This window comes from Ciconia boyciana, chromosome 6 (assembly GCF_034638445.1).
Source record: "Ciconia boyciana chromosome 6, ASM3463844v1, whole genome shotgun sequence".
Taxonomy (NCBI): domain Eukaryota; kingdom Metazoa; phylum Chordata; class Aves; order Ciconiiformes; family Ciconiidae; genus Ciconia; species Ciconia boyciana.
The window spans coordinates 7,571,795-7,590,623 of NC_132939.1; the positions used below are offsets into that span (position 1 = coordinate 7,571,795).

Consider the following 18,829-nt stretch of genomic DNA (forward strand, 5'->3'; position numbering starts at 1 on the left):
GCACATCTGAATGATGACAGCATATTACATATTTTACATATATTATGTAATAAAGGTGGCATGCATAACAATGTTATGTATTTTATAACAAAGGTTTTAACTCTGGCTAGCTGCAAATTGCATAAAATAATATAATTTGCTCTTATTACTCAGCCAAACTTTGTGTTACTTAGGAAACTTAAAAATACATTTTTGCAAATTTTGGTGAGGCATATAATTTTGAAATTTGCCTCAATAATCACTAGTCTTATTCTATCAGTCTTCCCTTTGCCAGAAAGAAATTACCTCCTTAATCTGTAATTTAGCCAGAGGGGAACATTGTTCATTAGGAACTTAAATTTTCATATTTGCTTTTGACGGGATTGAACATACCTGCTGTGAAAGATGTCTAATATGGTAAGATTTCTGATGTACTCTGTGGAAATTATATTTGATATTTGTGGTTTTTATTAAATAATTATATCTTTTCCTTTAATTGAAACAGTGTTTATAGTTCCTTCAATTTAGAACACTAGTTTTTACTGAAATTGTGTTTGTGTTAGTGGACAGAATAGTGGAATGCATACTTTATATAAAAATAAAAATGAATGTTAAAATAACGACCAATCTGTTTTGAGGCATCCTGAAATTTCTTCCAGGTATGCTTGAGAGGTTGTTAGAAACAGTTTTTGGTGCTTGGAGTCAGTGAGACACAAGGAGCAAAGGACAGCTTTGTTTTACGGAATCTGTAGCGGAGTAAGAAGGAGAGGAAGTTTTGCTGGAAGCTGCAGGAGAATAATTAAAGCAGGAAATCATAGAATCATAGATTCATTAAGGTTGGAAAAGACCTCTAGGATCATCTAGTCCAACTGTCAACCCAACACCTCCATGCCTATTAAACCATGTCCTGAAGTGCCACATCTACATGTTTTTTGAACTCCTCCAGGGATGGTGACTCCACCACCTCTCTCGGCAGCCTGTTCCAATGCTTGACAACCCTTTCAGTAAAGAAATTTTTCCTAACATCCAATCTGAACCTCTCCTGACACAACTTGAGGCCATTTCCTCTTGTCCTATCACTTGTTACCTGGGAGAAGAGACCGACCCCCACCTCACTACAACCTCCTTTCAGGTAGTTTCAAATAACTAGTTTCATAAGGGTTTGTATAGGAGAGAGAGAAAACAGGCAATTGACAAGAGGAGACAGAAAAAGGCAAGCATTTTCATGTTTGGGACAGTAGTTCTGACAGTATAGGATGTTCAGTGTTCTACAGTTTAATACAAAAAGGGTTTTTGTTGGGGTTCCTTTGGTGTGATGTCTTCAAGTTATATGGAAAGAAGTATTTAACTTTTAGAATGTATGCATACTTTTAGAATGTATGCATTTTAAGTGTTCCCTACTCAAGTGGGAGTACATGGTACATAAAAGTTTACCAACTCATAAATACTTACAATGACATTTCTGTGATCTTGACACACAGAATAAAACTATTATTATAGCCCTCAAATTTGAAAATATGAACTTACTTGGTTCTGTGGAAATTGCTTTTCACATATGCTTCTTCCTGTTTTCAGGTCTTTGTTAATCAGTGGCTGAAATTTGATTTTGTAGCACAAAAACCAGCTTAGACTGAACTGTCAGTTCTCAAATAGATATATGGGCTTTTTCCAGAGCTATAATTAATTTTTTATAAAGCTAGGAATGTAATGACAAGGTTCGTTTATAAGTTGATAGATGTTATAATATTTTTTTTTTTTGCAAACATGAAAACCATGCCAACTTCCCATTTGTCAAAGGTAATTTAAAATTTTTTACAGAATATTCAGATACATTTTTTGAGAGGGGCATTGCACTGAGGCAGAGTAACGCTCATAGGTAGGATGCTGAAAGTTTCAGGAGTTTATGACTGGACTACTTTGTGGTTTGCTTGTAGGTGTGCCTGGCCCACCGGAGCCGTGAGTGAAAGTCATAGCTCTCTGAGAGCTGCTAGGTGACCTAGGTGAAGTGAGTCAATGACATCAAACCAGGTCTGTACCAATATCCTCATTATAGCTGGTGCGACTTGGCACCCCTGTTGGCAGTCTCAGTGGAGTTACTGAATCAAACAAAGCACCAGATTGGTCTCCTCATTTGATGTGCATTGGCAAGAGTTAGCTGAAAAACTTTTTTTTTCCAATTCTCTCAAAGAAACCATTTATTCTGGTTGAGTAGAAGGTAGTTTTCACTGTTGACAAGGGATCATCACTTCCCGACTTTCTATGTATTCATACATAGAATTTGTAAGGGGAGCAATAGTGAAAGATCAAGAGCAAGTATTGTTATATACACATAAAAAATGCTGAAACACCTTGAAAGCATAATTGTACTTTTCTGTGAAATTACTTGAATGATTGATGTCACAGCATCCTCTGTGACAACAGAGAGAAACTAGATAAGGGAAAAGATTTTTTCTATTTATTTTGTAGAAGCTATATTCGTGCTTTATTTTTTTCTGTGCACATCCCTCTCAGCTGAGTAAAATAAAAAAGAAATATTTTCATAAAGCGTTGTAGAATACCAGAGGTTAACTGAAAGCAGAAGAGCCTGAAATACATTAGGAAACTTCAAATTCTTTCTCATTCTGCTCTTTCATATAATTGAGAAGTGTGGATCCAATACTGTCTATCGGAATTGCTATGCTATGTGTCGTAGTATAATATAATAAAATACTATTGTTATGACCTGAACAAAGGGTCCTGAACCCAAGGTTCTGTGGTATTTTCCGACTGTAGCAAACAGTACAAGAATTCTGCAAGCTCTTGAGGTTGTTGCGCAATAAAATCTATTAAGGCTTCAGCAACGTACGTAGCAGCTGAAATAACTTTTTATTATTTTTAGAATTGGCTAGGTTGTCCATGTTCCCAGTGTTCTTTTAAAATCTTGAATACTTTTTTCTTGGAGAATGTCAAAATTAATAAAGAGGGAGTGAGCATGTTGAATATTTTGAGAAGTTAGAGGTTGCTGGGACTGTAGCACTTGGGAATTTATCAGAAATTACCATGCTATTACTGCACACACACACTCAGAAGCCAAATAAGAGCTAAACATATGACAGATATTGTCTGCTTTTTAGCAGACATAAAATGCTCTCTGTGTGACCCTTTGTAGTCTTAACAGGTTTTGATGGTATCCTCAAGACCCACCTAAAAACCCCATTCAATCTTGGTCTGTCATGTTTTGATATGCTCTCTCTTCTCAGGATTTTTTTAACTATAAGCTTGGCTTCTTTATTTGGTATTTAGGGATGTTCCCTGTTTTACCTTTCCTGCTTTTTCCACTATGTGCTGTTTTTGCAATATAATAAGACAGGATCATAGACAGATTTTCACACTAGATAAGTATGGTCATGGAACATAAAACTTCTAATGCCCAAAGAAAACACTGGAACACTGAAAAAGAAAGCGAAAAGAATTTCTGCATACCTGGGGAGAGCAGAAGGCATGTGACTGTAGGACATAAACATGTTCAGCATAGGGTACACGGCTTTTGTTATTTATTTGAGGTTATTCTGGAAACAGGATTTACAGATGATATAAACAAAAATCTGAAGGCAGAAGGCTAAATTAAGCATTTTTAGTGAAAATCATGTGTGTAACTGGCAGTTATTATTTGAACTTAAGCATAAAGAATGGTAGACAAGGGAAGAGTTTTATTATGTTCTAATAAATGTTTCTGAATGCTTGGTAAAATATTTTTCTTTAAATAAATGTGTCATGCTTATAATCTAATAGATTAGTCCTTGTCATCACTATCATCATTGTTACTGTCCTGTCAAAAAAAGAGTTGATATATGTATTTCCTTTCATAAAGTAATAAATGTTTCATAGCTGTGTACTTGGTTTGATTAATTGAAATGTATGAGATACCCAAGATGCTTAAAATTGTTTCTTCTAGTCCACGAAGAAACAGGAATTCAGAGAACTGGCCTGAACATTTTAATATAGTTGTCATAATCTCATGAAATGCCTCTATTTTTAGTAAAGATTGATGTTCACCAAGACACCTATATCCACTATTGATACACGAAATGCAATGTATAATAAACAGGTTGTATACAGAGGCTATAATTTCACACAGTTGAAAGGCTGACATCAAAATGTCAATCTAATTCTTTTTCAATCTTTTTTATTTGCAAACTCCAAAACATTTTCCAGCTGAAGCATCTCTCTACCAAAGAGTAAATTACAACTTCAAATATACTTCTTTTTTAATTACCTTTTCCTAATCACAAAGGGTTGGCAGACCAGAAGTCAAAGACCACTGTCCCAAACATCTTAGCCATCCGTATGCTTATGACTTGCTTAAAGAAATGTGATCAAATTTCTAGCAAGTTATAAATATAGTTCAAAATACTTTTTCAGATTGGTTGGTAGCACAGCACTAGTACAGCACTAGTTCATAGCATGGATTACTGTCTGCTGGAGGAACTAGACAATGGCAATTTATAATTTTTTCCAGATCTCATTTATTTTCATCTCCCAGATACAGAATTTTAAAGTTAATTAGTTTGCACAAGTTGAAACACTGCCCAGCTGGACAAAGTGGTACAGATTTTCAAGAAAATTCCTCTCGTTATATTGAGGGGAAATAGAATCTCAAAGCTATAACTACATAGCTTAAATTGGTTTAAATATGTTAAGTGGATCATTGTGCTTTTCAGGAACTGTCAGTTCTTATTAAGCTGAATAGTTGTATTTAATTATGTGCTGGGCAGTAATCAATTCAGAAATGTGTATGTGTGATCATGATATCCCTTATGAAATCTGTTCATTCAAGGTATTTCCCGGTTTTTGTGCTATGTTAAATAGGTTGCTCTAATGAGGATACCATTGTGTAGCTAAATGTTCTTCCATATGGCTGCGTTCATACCTTCTTCCTTTTAACAGAGCTTTTTCTCTTCTCCCCACCCCGGTACATTTTCTCACTCCAATTGGATGGGTGCAGAAAAGGTTCTGATTCCCTGTTCATACACTATTTTAAAACTGTAGCCACTGGAGTTGGCTAAATTATGTCATAGTGCCAGTCGTCTTGATGTTAAACTGACCTGAAAGAAGGACTAGACTTAAGCTGATATTTTGAAAAAGTTTGGGTTTTTGGTTTTTTGGGGTTTTTTTCAGAATTACTATAATGCTGAAGTGTCAAAAGGTGTATGGGCAGCTGCCCTTTTGTAGCTGAAACAGTTAAGGGAGTTGCTCTCTCCATCCGTTCACTGCTGCCCATGTAACTTAGACAAAATTATATGACTTAACCTAGTGGACCTTGTAATAATTTGAATGCTAATCAATGGGACTAAAGAGCAGTTATCCAAAACGTAATCAAAACTCAGATGTGGAGGCAGTGGCTTCTTGTTAGGGGCAGGAATATATATTGTTTTGCAGGTACTGCTTAAAAGTGCAGCAACGTGTTGGTTAATCTTTTTGAATCTGTGAAATTCATTGAGATTTTGAGAGAGAGATCAACCTCAGAGATGTGTCGTCTTCTCCCTTGCAGTGCCACTTTCCCTTCCCAGTACGGGAATATTAAGCAAGAACGACCTTAAAGTTAAGAAAGCAGAATGCTAAGCACAAAAATGCATGTAAAACTCTGCTCTCCCCAGTCATTAAGTGCCTGAATCGAAACTACACTGAAGTATTTTATCTACTTATGATCCAGTGTGCCTTATTTGCCCAATTATTTTTGAAACAACAAATGCCACTAAAAAGAAAGGTGTTTGTCCCATGGCAGGAACCCAGGATTTTTTTCCTGGCAGGTAAGTGTTAACCACAAGGCTGTGCAGTCGTGTTCTATCTTGTCTGCTTCTCCTCTAGGTCCAAGAGCCGTTCATTCTTTCCTGCACTTTGGCCTCACTTGACTAAGGGTTCTGCTCAGCACAGCAGGTACCCTGGTGGTCAGGGCATTCCTGTTGAATGTGAAAGGTGTCCTTTTGAGTTCCTGCATGTTGAAAAAATGAAATTTTAGTTAGGTTTCCATTTCTTTGAAATCAAGCAGGAAGGGAGTAAAGAGTTAAAGAAGCTTAAGTAGCCGCTGATGGGTGGGTTGGACCAGCTTTCAATGTTGACATATGAAAACTACTTAAACTATTGCTTTGGGAATAGCCCTAGTGCTTCTGAGACAAGTGAGCGCTACTATGTAATTCCTGCTATACAAGGGGAAGACACTGCACTGTTATAACTAAAATTGAGGCTATTTATTTGTGATTTTCTTACAGGAAACAGATTCGAGCTCTTCTAGGACAGTTCAGCCAGTCAGAGGCTTTGTTAATCTCCTCTGGAGTTGAGCCAGGGACTCTAGATGGAGTTCTCTTGGATGCTGGCTGTTCTTCTATGCAATTTGATACACCTGAAAGAGGTTTTTCCCTGCAGAAGGACGGACCTTTGGACATGAGGATGGATAATGACAGGTACCTGTTAATAAAATATTTCTCCTTGAAACTCAAAAACTGTGTGCTCAGCAACCCCCATGCATTTCATTTCCCCTTAAATTGAAGAATTCTCATCATCAAACCACATCTAATTTTGCATGAGTATACTGTCTTTCTTTTGCCACAAAGCTTTTTTCGATCTTAATACTTAGAATCCTGGTTATCATCTTTTCCTTCTTCGAAATAAGAGGAAAGTTCCAGTGATGAGTAATGAAACCAGTAACATTTTTGTTAACTATACCATTAAAATTGTACATTTTTGGAGTGTATGGTATACAGTCACAGGGGCGTCTCACTCTGAGGCCTGTCTTCTCCCTGTTATTTCCACCGTTTCTCAGACTGTACTTGATGTGCGAGCTCATAACCCCTTACTGCAGTCCCTTTCCTTTTCTGCCACACACTATTGTGGAATCTTCGCTTGAGCATGTTCAGTTGCTCCCTCAGGAAAGGAGCAACCTCCCTCTCTTCTGCAATGGCCATCTGACCCAGTTACTTCTCTCTGAAAGGACCGTAATATAAAATAAATAAATACAATCTCATCCATGATATCTGCCAATTGAAATCAGATAGCAACATTGCTTTTAACACACCAGTATAATGTTGTCTTCCATGCCTGTAGATTTATTATAAGCTTCTTTTCACATTGTGTAGGAGACACATCAGTCTTACTTAATTGTCAAATTAACAATTACTAAATAAATCACCTCTATTTAAATTATTAGAATTGGTGTTTAGTACATTCAAGAGCATGCAAATCAATGGTGGAATGATAATTTCTACTTATGCAGCAGTTTTCATCTTCAGACAACCTAGTATATTTCTGTAGCATTGTGCTTTTCACAGGAACAACCAAAGATCTCTGTTGTATAGATGATGGCAGTAATTGCATAATGCATTACTGGGAGACCAAAAATTTTTGCTTTGTGTTTTGATGAACCTGCAGTCTTAAGAAATGCCATTTGATCTTTCATCGCTCGCATAGAGCCGATGGGAAGCCTCAGTTTCTAAGGAATTCTCTTAACACATTAATGTTAAGTCTTAACACAGCAAATTTCATGATACTCGCTTTTTCCAGTTTTGTGTAAAAAGCTCATGTGATCCTCCTGGGATTCAGCCCTCAGATTTCAAGAATCTGAACTCCAGGCTCATATTTGCATCATGAGAATACATACATGGAACAGGAGCATAAGAACAAAGGATACCTGTGGCATAACAAAAGCCTTACACTACGGTTGTTGCTATGATACTACTTGTCTCTGATTTCTAAGTTTTGTTATCTTTTGTAAGATACTGCAGGAGAGTAATAAATGCCTGAAAAATATTCTGCACATTCATGTCTTTGCAAAAGAGAATTTATTAAGTAGGTTGTATGTTTTCTCCGATTAGTAAACCCATATATGATGTTCATAAAATACCTTGAACTATTTCAATAGCAAAGTGACATTTATTTAAAAAAATAAATGCATGGCTTATACTGTTTATATTGTAATAATTCCTGTCATTTGTAATATTAGGTCATTTCTGTTCTCTCAAAACAGTATTTGGATATAAATTCTTATGCCTTTTAGTGAAAAGTAAAGCTAAATTGTTTTCATGAGCGACTGTTTTCATAGCAGGGGATGTGAAAGAAAAGATCCTTGAAATCAGTTCTGACTAGAAGATAACATATAATGCAAGGTGATTAAAATGAACTCATAAGGGGCAAGTTTATATTCTAAAGCTGGCTAAATAAAAAGTCACACAGCATTTCCATTTCAGCATGATACTGAAATGTATTTATCCTTGTCAACTCATTAAGCATAGTTTATGATAATACTTGGAATTTTCAGCTGTTCTAATTGATGTTAAGGAACAAACTCCATTTAAAGTAGCAAGAAAAAAGATGTAAAAGGTGCAAGCTATATCTGTTTTCATAGGGTTGCTGTCTCTTATTTGAAAACCTCAAAGGCACTTGTATGCAGTGTGTGAGTTTGACTTTATGTCTCAATGCTATGAAGCTTCACCTCTTGTCAATGAAAACTGACGTCAGTGAACTAATTGGCTCTTCTTGTGCGTAGGTACCCTGACATGCCCACTGCTGCTGATGTTGTGAATGCTTTAGATCAACAGGCGCTTGCGTCCATCCTGAGAACATACGGGGAAGAGAGGCACGCCAAGAAAATCGCTTCAGCCATCGTTCAGGCACGCAGCATATACCCCATCACCAGAACTCAGCAGCTTGCAAGCATTGTTGCAGGTACCCTCATTAATTCTTCACAGTGGCTGAGGAGAAAAAAAATTAATCCCCAAAGTCCCAGAGGGATCTATTTGTACTTGAAATCATGCAGGATCTAATCCTGCCTATTCTGCTCTGATGTCAGCTCTCTTTTTTCCCCTCTCTTTTTTTTTTTTTTAAGCTCCCACTTTTTGTATTGTAGTTTGACGATTAGTTTAATAATAGATTTTACATGAAGTGATTTATCATTTTGCCAACCAAGTTGAAACACAGAATGACAGCAGCCTAGGGAATTCTTTATCCCAGCTATTGATAAGCCTTCAAATATCAGATACGTCCTATACCCCTCTTAGTTTTAAATTTCTACATTTTAATATTTTGAGGGGAAGTACCATGGCAGTTTCCAATTATGGATGAAATCAGATCATTTCTGTCTGCTTAAAGAACCAGGAAGCAAAAAGTAAAGCAATACATAGCTTGCTTCACCTTGTGAATGCCAACTAGATCAGCCTGAAGCGACTATTGAAACATTTCATCTTACTTGCTCTTCACTGTAAACAACTTGAACAAAATGTAGTTAGGCAGGAACTGTGCTCACATCAAGAATCTTCATGTTTGTGTTCTCAAGTGAAAATTTTCAAGGAAAAATGTAAGACACAAATCCTATTCATTAACATTATAATATGTATGTTGGGATTTTTATTTTTTTTACCCAAGAAATGAAAATTACTGGGTCTTGTCACAAATAAATCTAAACTGCTGACTCCTTTGAATATAGACCTTTAAAATAGCTATCCAAATTTAACATTTGCTAAAGAATAGTGTTAAATGTTGTGTCAGTATCCTGAAGACTTTTAAAAAATATATTGTATTGATAAAAATTTGTATTACTTAAACTGGAAGTTCAAGTGGCTTACTTTTAATGACTGACAAACAAATTAAAAGGTTTGGATTTGTATAAGTCAGGATACTTGAGCAAAATGTCCAGTCAGCTGACACCCAAAGTTTAGCTTATAATGATTAAAGGACCTGAAGACACTACTTGCTGTTGTAAGCCCCTGCTGTAAATACAGTGAATGTGAGGAACAAACAGTCTTAAAAAACCAAAGAGAGAAAACACTATGAGTCTTTTATAAAACTTGAGGAGTTACATTTTTAATGTAGTCATTGTCATCAACATCATGAACTAATAATTTAGGTTTTTGTCACATGTATCTCATGCATTTTGAAAAACTGTTGATTAAAACAGTGTATCATTATTGAGACTGAAGCAACCATATTGCTATGCTAAACATGTAGTGTGTTATAGGCTGTAAACAAGCAACTCTGTAACTTCTGAAACAATTTTGTGCACTAGCTTGAACTAAGAAAATAAAAATACTAGTGCATAGAAGACAGTGACTGAAGATCCCTTCATGTTTAATGTGTTGCATGTGAGTCATCACTTAATGGTCACTTTCTGTGACAATGAGAAGGATTTTTTTGTTCTCCCTTTAAACTCTCTGCTATATTTGAAGAGCAGCTTGATACATGAATCAGGTATGCATCAGATAGTATACATGCCAAAAACAATGAATCCAGCACATATCTGCCAAGACAGTAAATATGTATATTTTTGGTGCTTTTTTTTTAAGTATACAAGTAGTTAAAACAATTTTAGGACTGTTACACTGATCCCTGTTTGGGTAGAATTTCTTGCAATTTTAATTTGATTCCTCCAGTAAAGGAGAACAGTGGTGGATGCTACTAGTTTTTGAACTGATTATACTTTAAGAAAATTTCTGGTAACTATAATATATTTTGTTTAATTTATCATCGATCATCAATATATATTCTTATGCAAAATGATATCCATGAAGTTATTGAGGTAAGCCAGAGCTAAAGTGCCGAAGACCACAGCTGCAGGATCCTCTTGGGGGCACAGCAAAGAAAACCCCTGACTAATTCAGGACTTTACCAGAGTAAAATCTATGACCTATTAGTTAAATGTCAACTCCTTTAAAAAATAAAATATTAATTAGAATAATAAAATCTTGCTTTTTAGATTTTGCAGACTCTATACAAGCATGATTATCTCTCCAGAAGAGGATCAGGTTTTTTGCCTAGTATAGGAGCCAGACAACAAAGCAAAAAACCTAGCCAATGAGGCTGGGTATTTATTTCCCTTTCTCTGCTGGTGTCAGTAGCTGAGAATTCATGCACAGTCCATATTTCTTTCACATGTTATAGTTTACTATGGCTTCAGATTTTCTAGAACTCCAAAGTTTTGTGTTAAGGACCAGCTGATAACCGGAATCCCTGTGCATCTAGATTTGGACTAGCCTGAAACTGGAAAATTCCATTTCTGTTTATAGAATGCTAGACTTCTGGTCTTCCCTACCAACCCCCAGAAGGTTAGAACGTGTGTTGCTGTTGCTAATTGATTGGGAGATAAGAGTGAAGGATGTAATTAAAAAACCACCAAACAAACAAAACGGCACCACAACAGTTACAGAACAATCAGACGTTTCTAAAGTTTGTATTAGCAAGAGTTATAATTTTAAAGTATAGCTGGAAAAAAATATAAATAGATTTGTAGGTCAAGATTGCCTACAACAGCTTGGGGCTAACTCAGGTAGCAAAGTGATTTCTTGCTTTCCTGGTTTCCAGTTCAAGAAAATAATTCCTTCTATTTCTTGACATAGAGCCTGAAATTTATCTCTCTACATACTGTGCCAATGAATTCTGATCCCTTTAAATAAGGAGATCTCTGTGAGCTATGGAGTCAGCAGTTTACATGGGAAAAAGGAGGAGTTTTCTGTTCAGTCATGTGAACATCATCTCCTCTTGCAGCACAATCGAACTCCGCTCACTGTTTATCACTTTCACACAGCTATCTGCAGTGACGAACGCTCTGTAAATACTAAAGATCAGTAGTTCTCAGCTGAAGGTTTGTGAATAGATGTGTGGAAGTCGATTCAGAAGCTCTTCCTGATGGCTTTTGCTGTAGCTCATTGAGTTGTTTGGAAACAATAGGTTTAATTCAATGTGCAGGAAAACTGGTTAAAAATAGTGAAATTTTTAGAATGTAATTTTAATATGTTTTTTCCATACAACTTATGATCTATTTTTTTTCTTTTCAGTGGGTAATATATCTTGTTATCTATTAGTTTTTGTTCAAAATTTAATTTTTCTCAGTGTTATTTAGAAATGTAATCTATTAACAGATCATTTTGAGATCGTGTAATCATTTGGACTTAACTTGAAAGGAATTGATGATGAGATATTAAAGAAATTTGAAAAGTTTAAAAAGAACTTTTATGGGTAAAGCCAGTCTCATTCAGATTGGTTCACATTTATAGACTTTAATTATCAGTTTGGAATTTGTAATATTGCCTGAATTTCAGATGGGTGAGAATTAACGCTGTACTGAGGGAGCCTAGACAAAAGGACATTAGTTGCGTCACAGAAACTTATTAAATGCAATGCTAATTCAACAGACGGATTCCTGCAAACAGGTGCACGATCTGAATTAATTTTTAAACTCTCCCACTCTCATACACTCTGGGGACTTTAATGGTTCATATTGACAGGCACAGCACGTTGCTAATTTCATTCACAAGCTTTAAAATTTCAATACATTTCAACATGTGAATCTATTAGATTTTTAAAAGTGTAAGTAGCATCAGGGCATCCCAAAACCAAAAATGATAATTTCTCTCACTGGGATTTCAGACCAGTCATCTAGCCAGAAGCGTGGTGTTTTTTATGAATGAAATTCATTTTACAAGCTTCCCATACAGATTTTTTTTATTTTTGTACATTGTACAGCCTGTTACCAGGAAGGATTTTCTTTTAGTGTCTTGGTAATTGGAGGGGGCTGGGTGAGAGATTTTGTGCCTTAGCAGAAAGCACAAATGGGTTTTTATTTAACTATACCAGAGGACTAAGAGTGGGGTAGGAAAATTTTTCACCCCTAGACCACAGATCAAACTCTACTGCCTTTACTAAAAAGATGAAGGCCAGTGTGACAGAAATCACTACCACAGATTACATTTATTAGTTAATCCGAGTCCCTGAAGACAGACCACTTAAGTCTTTGAACTTGGAAATGGTTTGATTTTGGTTTTAGTTTGGGGGGTTTTGGTTGCATAAAGCTGCAAAGTGGCTGCATTTCTTTAACAGTTTCGTGAATATAGTATTCTGTACTGTTATATATGACCTGCAGTGCTGTTTGTGCATGTTCAACTGAGGCATGTAAGGTTGTATTATACTTACAGAATATATCTGGGTTTTAAATTATTTTTCTTCAGTGTGTGACAAATTAATTCACAGTAATAAATTAATGTCACAGTTAAAGAGGATTATTGTAGGAAGACACCGCACTCAACAACCATGGCAGGACAAATGGAAGAACCTTCCAAAGACCTGTTAGTGTCCTAGTCAGGCTGGTAGCTTGAGTATCTCGTTTCTTTTGCTTGTCTATTCAGTATTGCAATTGCAAAATAGCAGTGTTCATGATCAGACTACTAAAAATCTGGCCAGATATCAGCATGTCATGTCTATTTAGATTTTTACGAAACCCGTTTTCAAGTAGATCTTTATATCATCCTTTTTTTTTTCAGATAAGTAAAAGATATTTTGGTGACATAGGACATAAAACTTCCAGTATTTTACTGGAAAATTCCAGTAAAATTCCACTACTAAAATTCCAGTGAGACTGGCTGTGGAAATTTACACAAAGGATCTCATTCTAGGCTTCTGTTTCTATGGGTAGGTCCCAACCAAGAAGCACAGTCAGTTTTGTACCTAAATTACATGCTGTACTCTTGTGGGTTGGCTTCATTTTTCTGTGATACTTTTGGAAGCTGAAATACTCTTAGAATATCAGAAATGGATCATCCCCAGAAAACCAGCAGTATTTTTAGAAAATACTTAGACTGCTAAAATATGATAGTTAAAAATTCTGGATCTGCTTTGAGAGGTGAACACTAGCTCCATGTAGTAACAGCCCAAAATTGAAAGTATAAAACTGATGCTCTTCAAGTCACAGCTCTAAGTTGTTCAGCAAGGAGCAGAACAACACAGGTAGAACCAAAAAAATACACCCTGTTTTCTAACCCACTAGCTTGTTTATAGCTAATATTTTGTAAGGGAACAATGTTTTTCGTGCCCGTTACAACTGTTTTTGTAGATTGAACATGGCAGCAGTGGGCTTGGTTTTGGAAGGGGGGAGGGGAAGAGTGAGGTATGTTTTCAATGGTTTTAAAAGTAGGCTTAGAAAAAGAGATAGATTTGTTGTGTGAGATCTTTTCCAAAACCAGTATTTTCTTATTCAAGAGATCATGGCTTCTGTAATTGAATTCAAAAGATACCCTGGTATCTGATGTTTCAACTTCAAATTGCATTGAAGAAAAATGCTATTATGGGTGAAAGCTAAGACAGGTCTTATGGAGAATACGAAGCTATGCACATCTAGTCACTCAGTGCATGCTATGGAAATGTGCATGTTCTGTGGTGGTTTTGGATACATTACATGCTGATTTTAAACCCTGCTGTTTCATTTAATAACTATTCAAGAGTGCTGAGCATACTACTAGTGTTTGTAACTGTTAGTTGACGGTTTAAAGAAAATTGTTTATTTTGCTCAGCACCGCATTCCTTTATGTTACACATTAAGAGACAGTTTTCTTCATACACAAATGCCAGTCAATGGCTGTTTTAAGGATTCCATTTTCAAAGAATCTATTTTTAGGCATGTAAAGAAATATGGAAACAGATACTGTGCCAGGTAGTACAAGCTTGGTGTCACTTGGTTTCTTGGGACACCTTACCTTCTGCGACTTTTAGTTCTTCTTTTAGTTCAGCTCTTTCACCAAAACAGGCATTGTGACTCCTACAAGGAGGGTATCTATTGTTTTTATGATTTATAGAAAGTATAGAATGTAGTGTTCTCAAAGACAGAAAAGATATCAGCTAGCTAGTGTAACTTTTTCTAGAGTTTGTAAGTGATGGAGGAGCCTAGTTCCTGCAGGTTAAATCTATTTACTCTGTTTTGTGAAACAGAGTTTAAAGCCACAAATTCCTGTGCAGTGCTTTGTGTTGGGAGAAGCTGATCCTGTTGCCACTTTCTGTCTCGAAGGACTCGAACTATAGGAATAGGAAACAGCCACAGCTACGATGGGTCTCTTCAGTTAATTCAGGAACTGTTAGCATTAGAGTCGGAGGAGGTAAGGAATGTATTTGGGAAAATGGAGTATGCAGTAACGCATCTTAGGTACATCACATACATGATAATAACAACTTTGTTAATAATGATTGAATTTTAAAATCCCATTATTGGCCTCCCCCTTTGCTGAACACTGATGATCGCTTGTGTGTTTGTGATGCCAAACACTTACATTTTCTGACATAAGTAAAATCTTACCTTTAAAACTCTCAAGAATTCCACTAATAAATTATTTTGTGCCAATGTACTGGATTATCATACCTCTGTTTTTCAATCACCTGTGTAAATGTGAATTTAGTCAACTTGTTTCAGAGGTACCATGTTCCCTTCTTTTACTCCACTACGTAGAATATCAATTACTTGATTATGAACTGCATTTACTTCAAACCCATTGCTTTATTATGTTGTAGTTTAGCACTGGCATGGAATTAAGGCATTTTAATACATACATACCAGCTGTATTGCCTTAACTCTAATGGGCCCTCTTGTTTAGAAAAATAATTCTTTCCAGTTATGTGCTAGCATTATTTATTCAATTTATCTGTACCAGACTCCTGTGCTCACTTACATAATAGATTATAAGTTCACTCAGGTTTCACAGATCTTGTAAGACTCTTGCACTTTAGTCCCTTTGATCCATCAAATCTGGCTTCTCTGGCTTTTTGCTCTATACTCAGATAATGAAGATTCAAGCCTAAAATACATTAAATAATGATATATTAAAGTTTCTATCAAAATTTCAGTCTCTACAGGGACTTGTATAACTCATAAGAAATTTGGAGAAAGAAAGAGGGAGCTTTGTGCATCCGGTAAAAATTATTTAATCTGGTGATTTTTTGTCCAATAAACTCTTACCTCGACACGTTCTGCTGTATAGGCATGTGAAAAAGCAACAGTATCAGCTGTATTTTCTAAATTTCTCAAGGTATTTTTGTGAACATTTGAAGAAACACAGGTGTAGTGGTCAACAATTTTTATCCCCAAACAAGGATGCACCTTTTAAGCTTTAAGTAATTCATTGAAAGATACTTATCACCAGGTAGACATTGTCTTCATCTTATCTCTGCCTGTGAAGAAATGCATACTTATCTAGAAGGCAACAGATAAAATTGCATCCATCATATATTAATTTTTTTTTTGCCTTAAAAGCATAAAACAAACCACCACAAATACTGAACTGACATTCACTACACTGAGCTGTAAAGTGAAACTTATCTAGCCCATCTTCATTTTTTCCCTATCTTGGTTTCAACCATCATTTTGTATTTTAACTTTGTGAAGCATTTGGGGCAGGAATTTCTATGAAAGATTCTAGGAGAAAAACCAACATTCAACTGCAAGCCAGCTCAGTTTAATAGGGTTTGCTTTCAGAAATGTGAATTCAAAGCAGAAAATAAAGATAGATTATAAAGAAGGAAGCTCTCCACTCAGGGTTCAGTTGTAAGTATGATTTCCGTTAAAGTCATCATGCATGAGTGGATTAATGTCAGGATAACAATGTAGAAATAATAAGATATTAACATATACCTTTTAAAATTCATGACAGGTGCTTTTCCAGCATCAGCGCTGTATGCACGAAAAGACTTGCTTCAGAGACCTACGCATGTTGCTACCAAAACTTTTCAAGGCCTGCGAATATTTGTAAATGATGAGCTCCGTGAACTCTTTCTAGGGCTGAAGACAGCTGAGAAGTTTCTAAAACCTGGAGGTCGCCTTGTAGCCCTCTCCTTTCATTCACTCGAAGATCGTATTATCAAACGTTTTCTTCACGGAATAGACATGACAGAAAAGCACAATCTTGGCTCAAGGCAGAAGATAAGACAGGCTCTGAAAAATTGCTCCAGAGAAGAAGATACACAAGAATTTCCCCATGGAAAATCCAACTCAAAGTGGATTTTTATACAGAAAAAAGTTCTCACACCCCAGGCCAAGGATATTCAAAGAAACCCAAGAGGAAGGTCGGCCAAGCTAAGAGCTGCTATTAAACTCTAAAACAAAATATATGATTATATAATTGTATAATTTCCTGAAATTCTGTTTTCCAGAAAGCTAACTGGATAGATAGTATCAAACTGAAAAAATAAAATGAAGGCTGTTAGAAAACATTTCTTTCTTATTTTTGTGCTTCTTTTTAATTAGGATGTAGTGTAGACCAGCAAAAGGTAAAATAAATGTAGATTCGTGGATGTTACTAATTCTACAAAAACAACATGTTTTTAAAAAGAGCATGAAAACCAAAGTTTATTAAAATTACAGGTTTGATGTATTTGCAGTATTTCCTTTAGATTAAATTCAAAACTCTGACATTAACAGTCTAAATTCATTAGCTGATTGAGACAGACACATTTTTATGGGGCTGGATTTCACACACCTAAGTCAGATGGCTGGTTTAGTGTAGAGTAAGTTTAAACTAACTTAAGAATTCATGTTATATAAGTCTCTGTATCTCAATTGGCTTCTTGCACGAATGCCTGTGGGACAAGAGCTAGTTCTTAAATAAATTGATATCAGTATGTAATGTTCTATCCAGGAATTTGTAAATGGGCTCTTACCTTTTTTTAAAATAAGTAAATATTTACTTCTGAGTGATCACCTGGTTATTTAATGTTTATGGATTCTAAATAATAAATGTATCTTGGGGAAAAAAGATACTTAAAAAGACCACTGTTTGCACTTGGATGCTACAGGCAAGCAGTCAGATTTGTACTTGATCATTTGAATTTCTTCCTGCGACCCTAACTTCTGTGCATAGCTCCAGTACAACTTTTAGCTGTTGATGGAATTATAATTAACCCATCAAAAAAAGGGTATTGTGGGTCTTATGAAGTATTCTCCTTTGCTGGTGATCATTTATTAAGCGGTGCTACTTAGGTAAGTATTGAATTATTTTGTAAAAGGCCCACTGTAACACCAGTTTGCTATTTGGATGCTATACTAGGTAATAGAACATGTAACATAACTTATTTTTTAGTAAGTTAATATAAATTGGATTTAGCTTTGAGTTTATATTTTATATTAAAGACCATTGTTTTGCTGTCTTTGTATGTTAAAAATGATCAGAAAATAGTGTAAGTTTCGACTTCTTTGACCTCTGACTAATCTCTTCAGGAAAAAAAGTCCTTATTTGGATAATCAAATCGGTAGCAGGATTTCATTTGTGATAAACCTGAAACTTGGCTGGTAGAATAAAAAATGCAATTTCTGACTGAGCTAAATTATTACTACACTAGCTTCTGAAACAGAACCGACTGGAACATTCTGGACTTGATTTTCATCAAGCATCCTCTTTATGTTGATGTAAATGATTACTTCATGGGAGGTTTTGGGGTCATATTGACAAAAACAAGTTGAAACTTAGGTTCACTGTCTGTAATATACAATATGTTGAAATATCTGAATATTGTTTAATTCCTTAGTAAAGCCAAGTCATGTAATGTATTCTTAGGTATACACATGATAACATCTGTCACTAATCTGAATGATGATGGGTATTTCGTACTTTTCTGAAATTTCAATATTTTTCCACTAGTTTCATTATATGTGCTATTAAATATTAAATAAAACATTCCACTTCAAATAATATTACTTACTGTTGACATCTTACAGACAACAGGCTGTACCTTAAATAGACATTTTTTCATCCAAACATTAAATATAAATAGCTAATGTTATTTTTAGCTAAGATTTCCTATTGAAATGTACTCCAACTGTAGGCTGGAAAAATTGTATCTCCAACATAGGCTTAGAAGAGTTGTAGTGCCATGCTGCACGGCGTACAGGAACACACTTCAGGAAAAGACCAGCCAGTTGCAGCAGAAGTTAAGTATCTGTATCCCAGAAATTCTATGAAAGCATTAAAATTCCTTATGCTTAAAATGATGTTTAAAATCCACTCTTCTCACATCTGATTTCAAAGGCACTGTTTCTTATGGTAGTTGAACTACTGCGTATGAGTTTTTGTAAATA

The 18,829-nt window shown here is 35.5% G+C and overlaps 1 protein-coding gene across 4 annotated transcripts in view; it reads left to right on the top strand.

Moving 5' to 3' along the window:
- The window catches only part of METTL15 (methyltransferase 15, mitochondrial 12S rRNA N4-cytidine), a 99,532-nt gene extending 81,224 nt beyond the window's left edge, over positions 1-18,308 (top strand). For 3 of the 4 annotated variants that reach the window (XM_072865095.1, XM_072865097.1, XM_072865096.1), the window contains exons 4-6: positions 6,228-6,419; positions 8,498-8,676; positions 16,410-18,308. In XM_072865095.1, coding sequence (XP_072721196.1) covers positions 6,228-6,419; positions 8,498-8,676; positions 16,410-16,855 — 817 coding nt within the window. In that variant the 3' untranslated portion in view covers positions 16,856-18,308. The remainder of the gene's footprint in view (positions 1-6,227; positions 6,420-8,497; positions 8,677-16,409) is intronic. The other variant, XM_072865098.1, reaches the window with a different exon arrangement.
- The last annotated feature ends 521 nt before the right edge of the window (positions 18,309-18,829 follow it).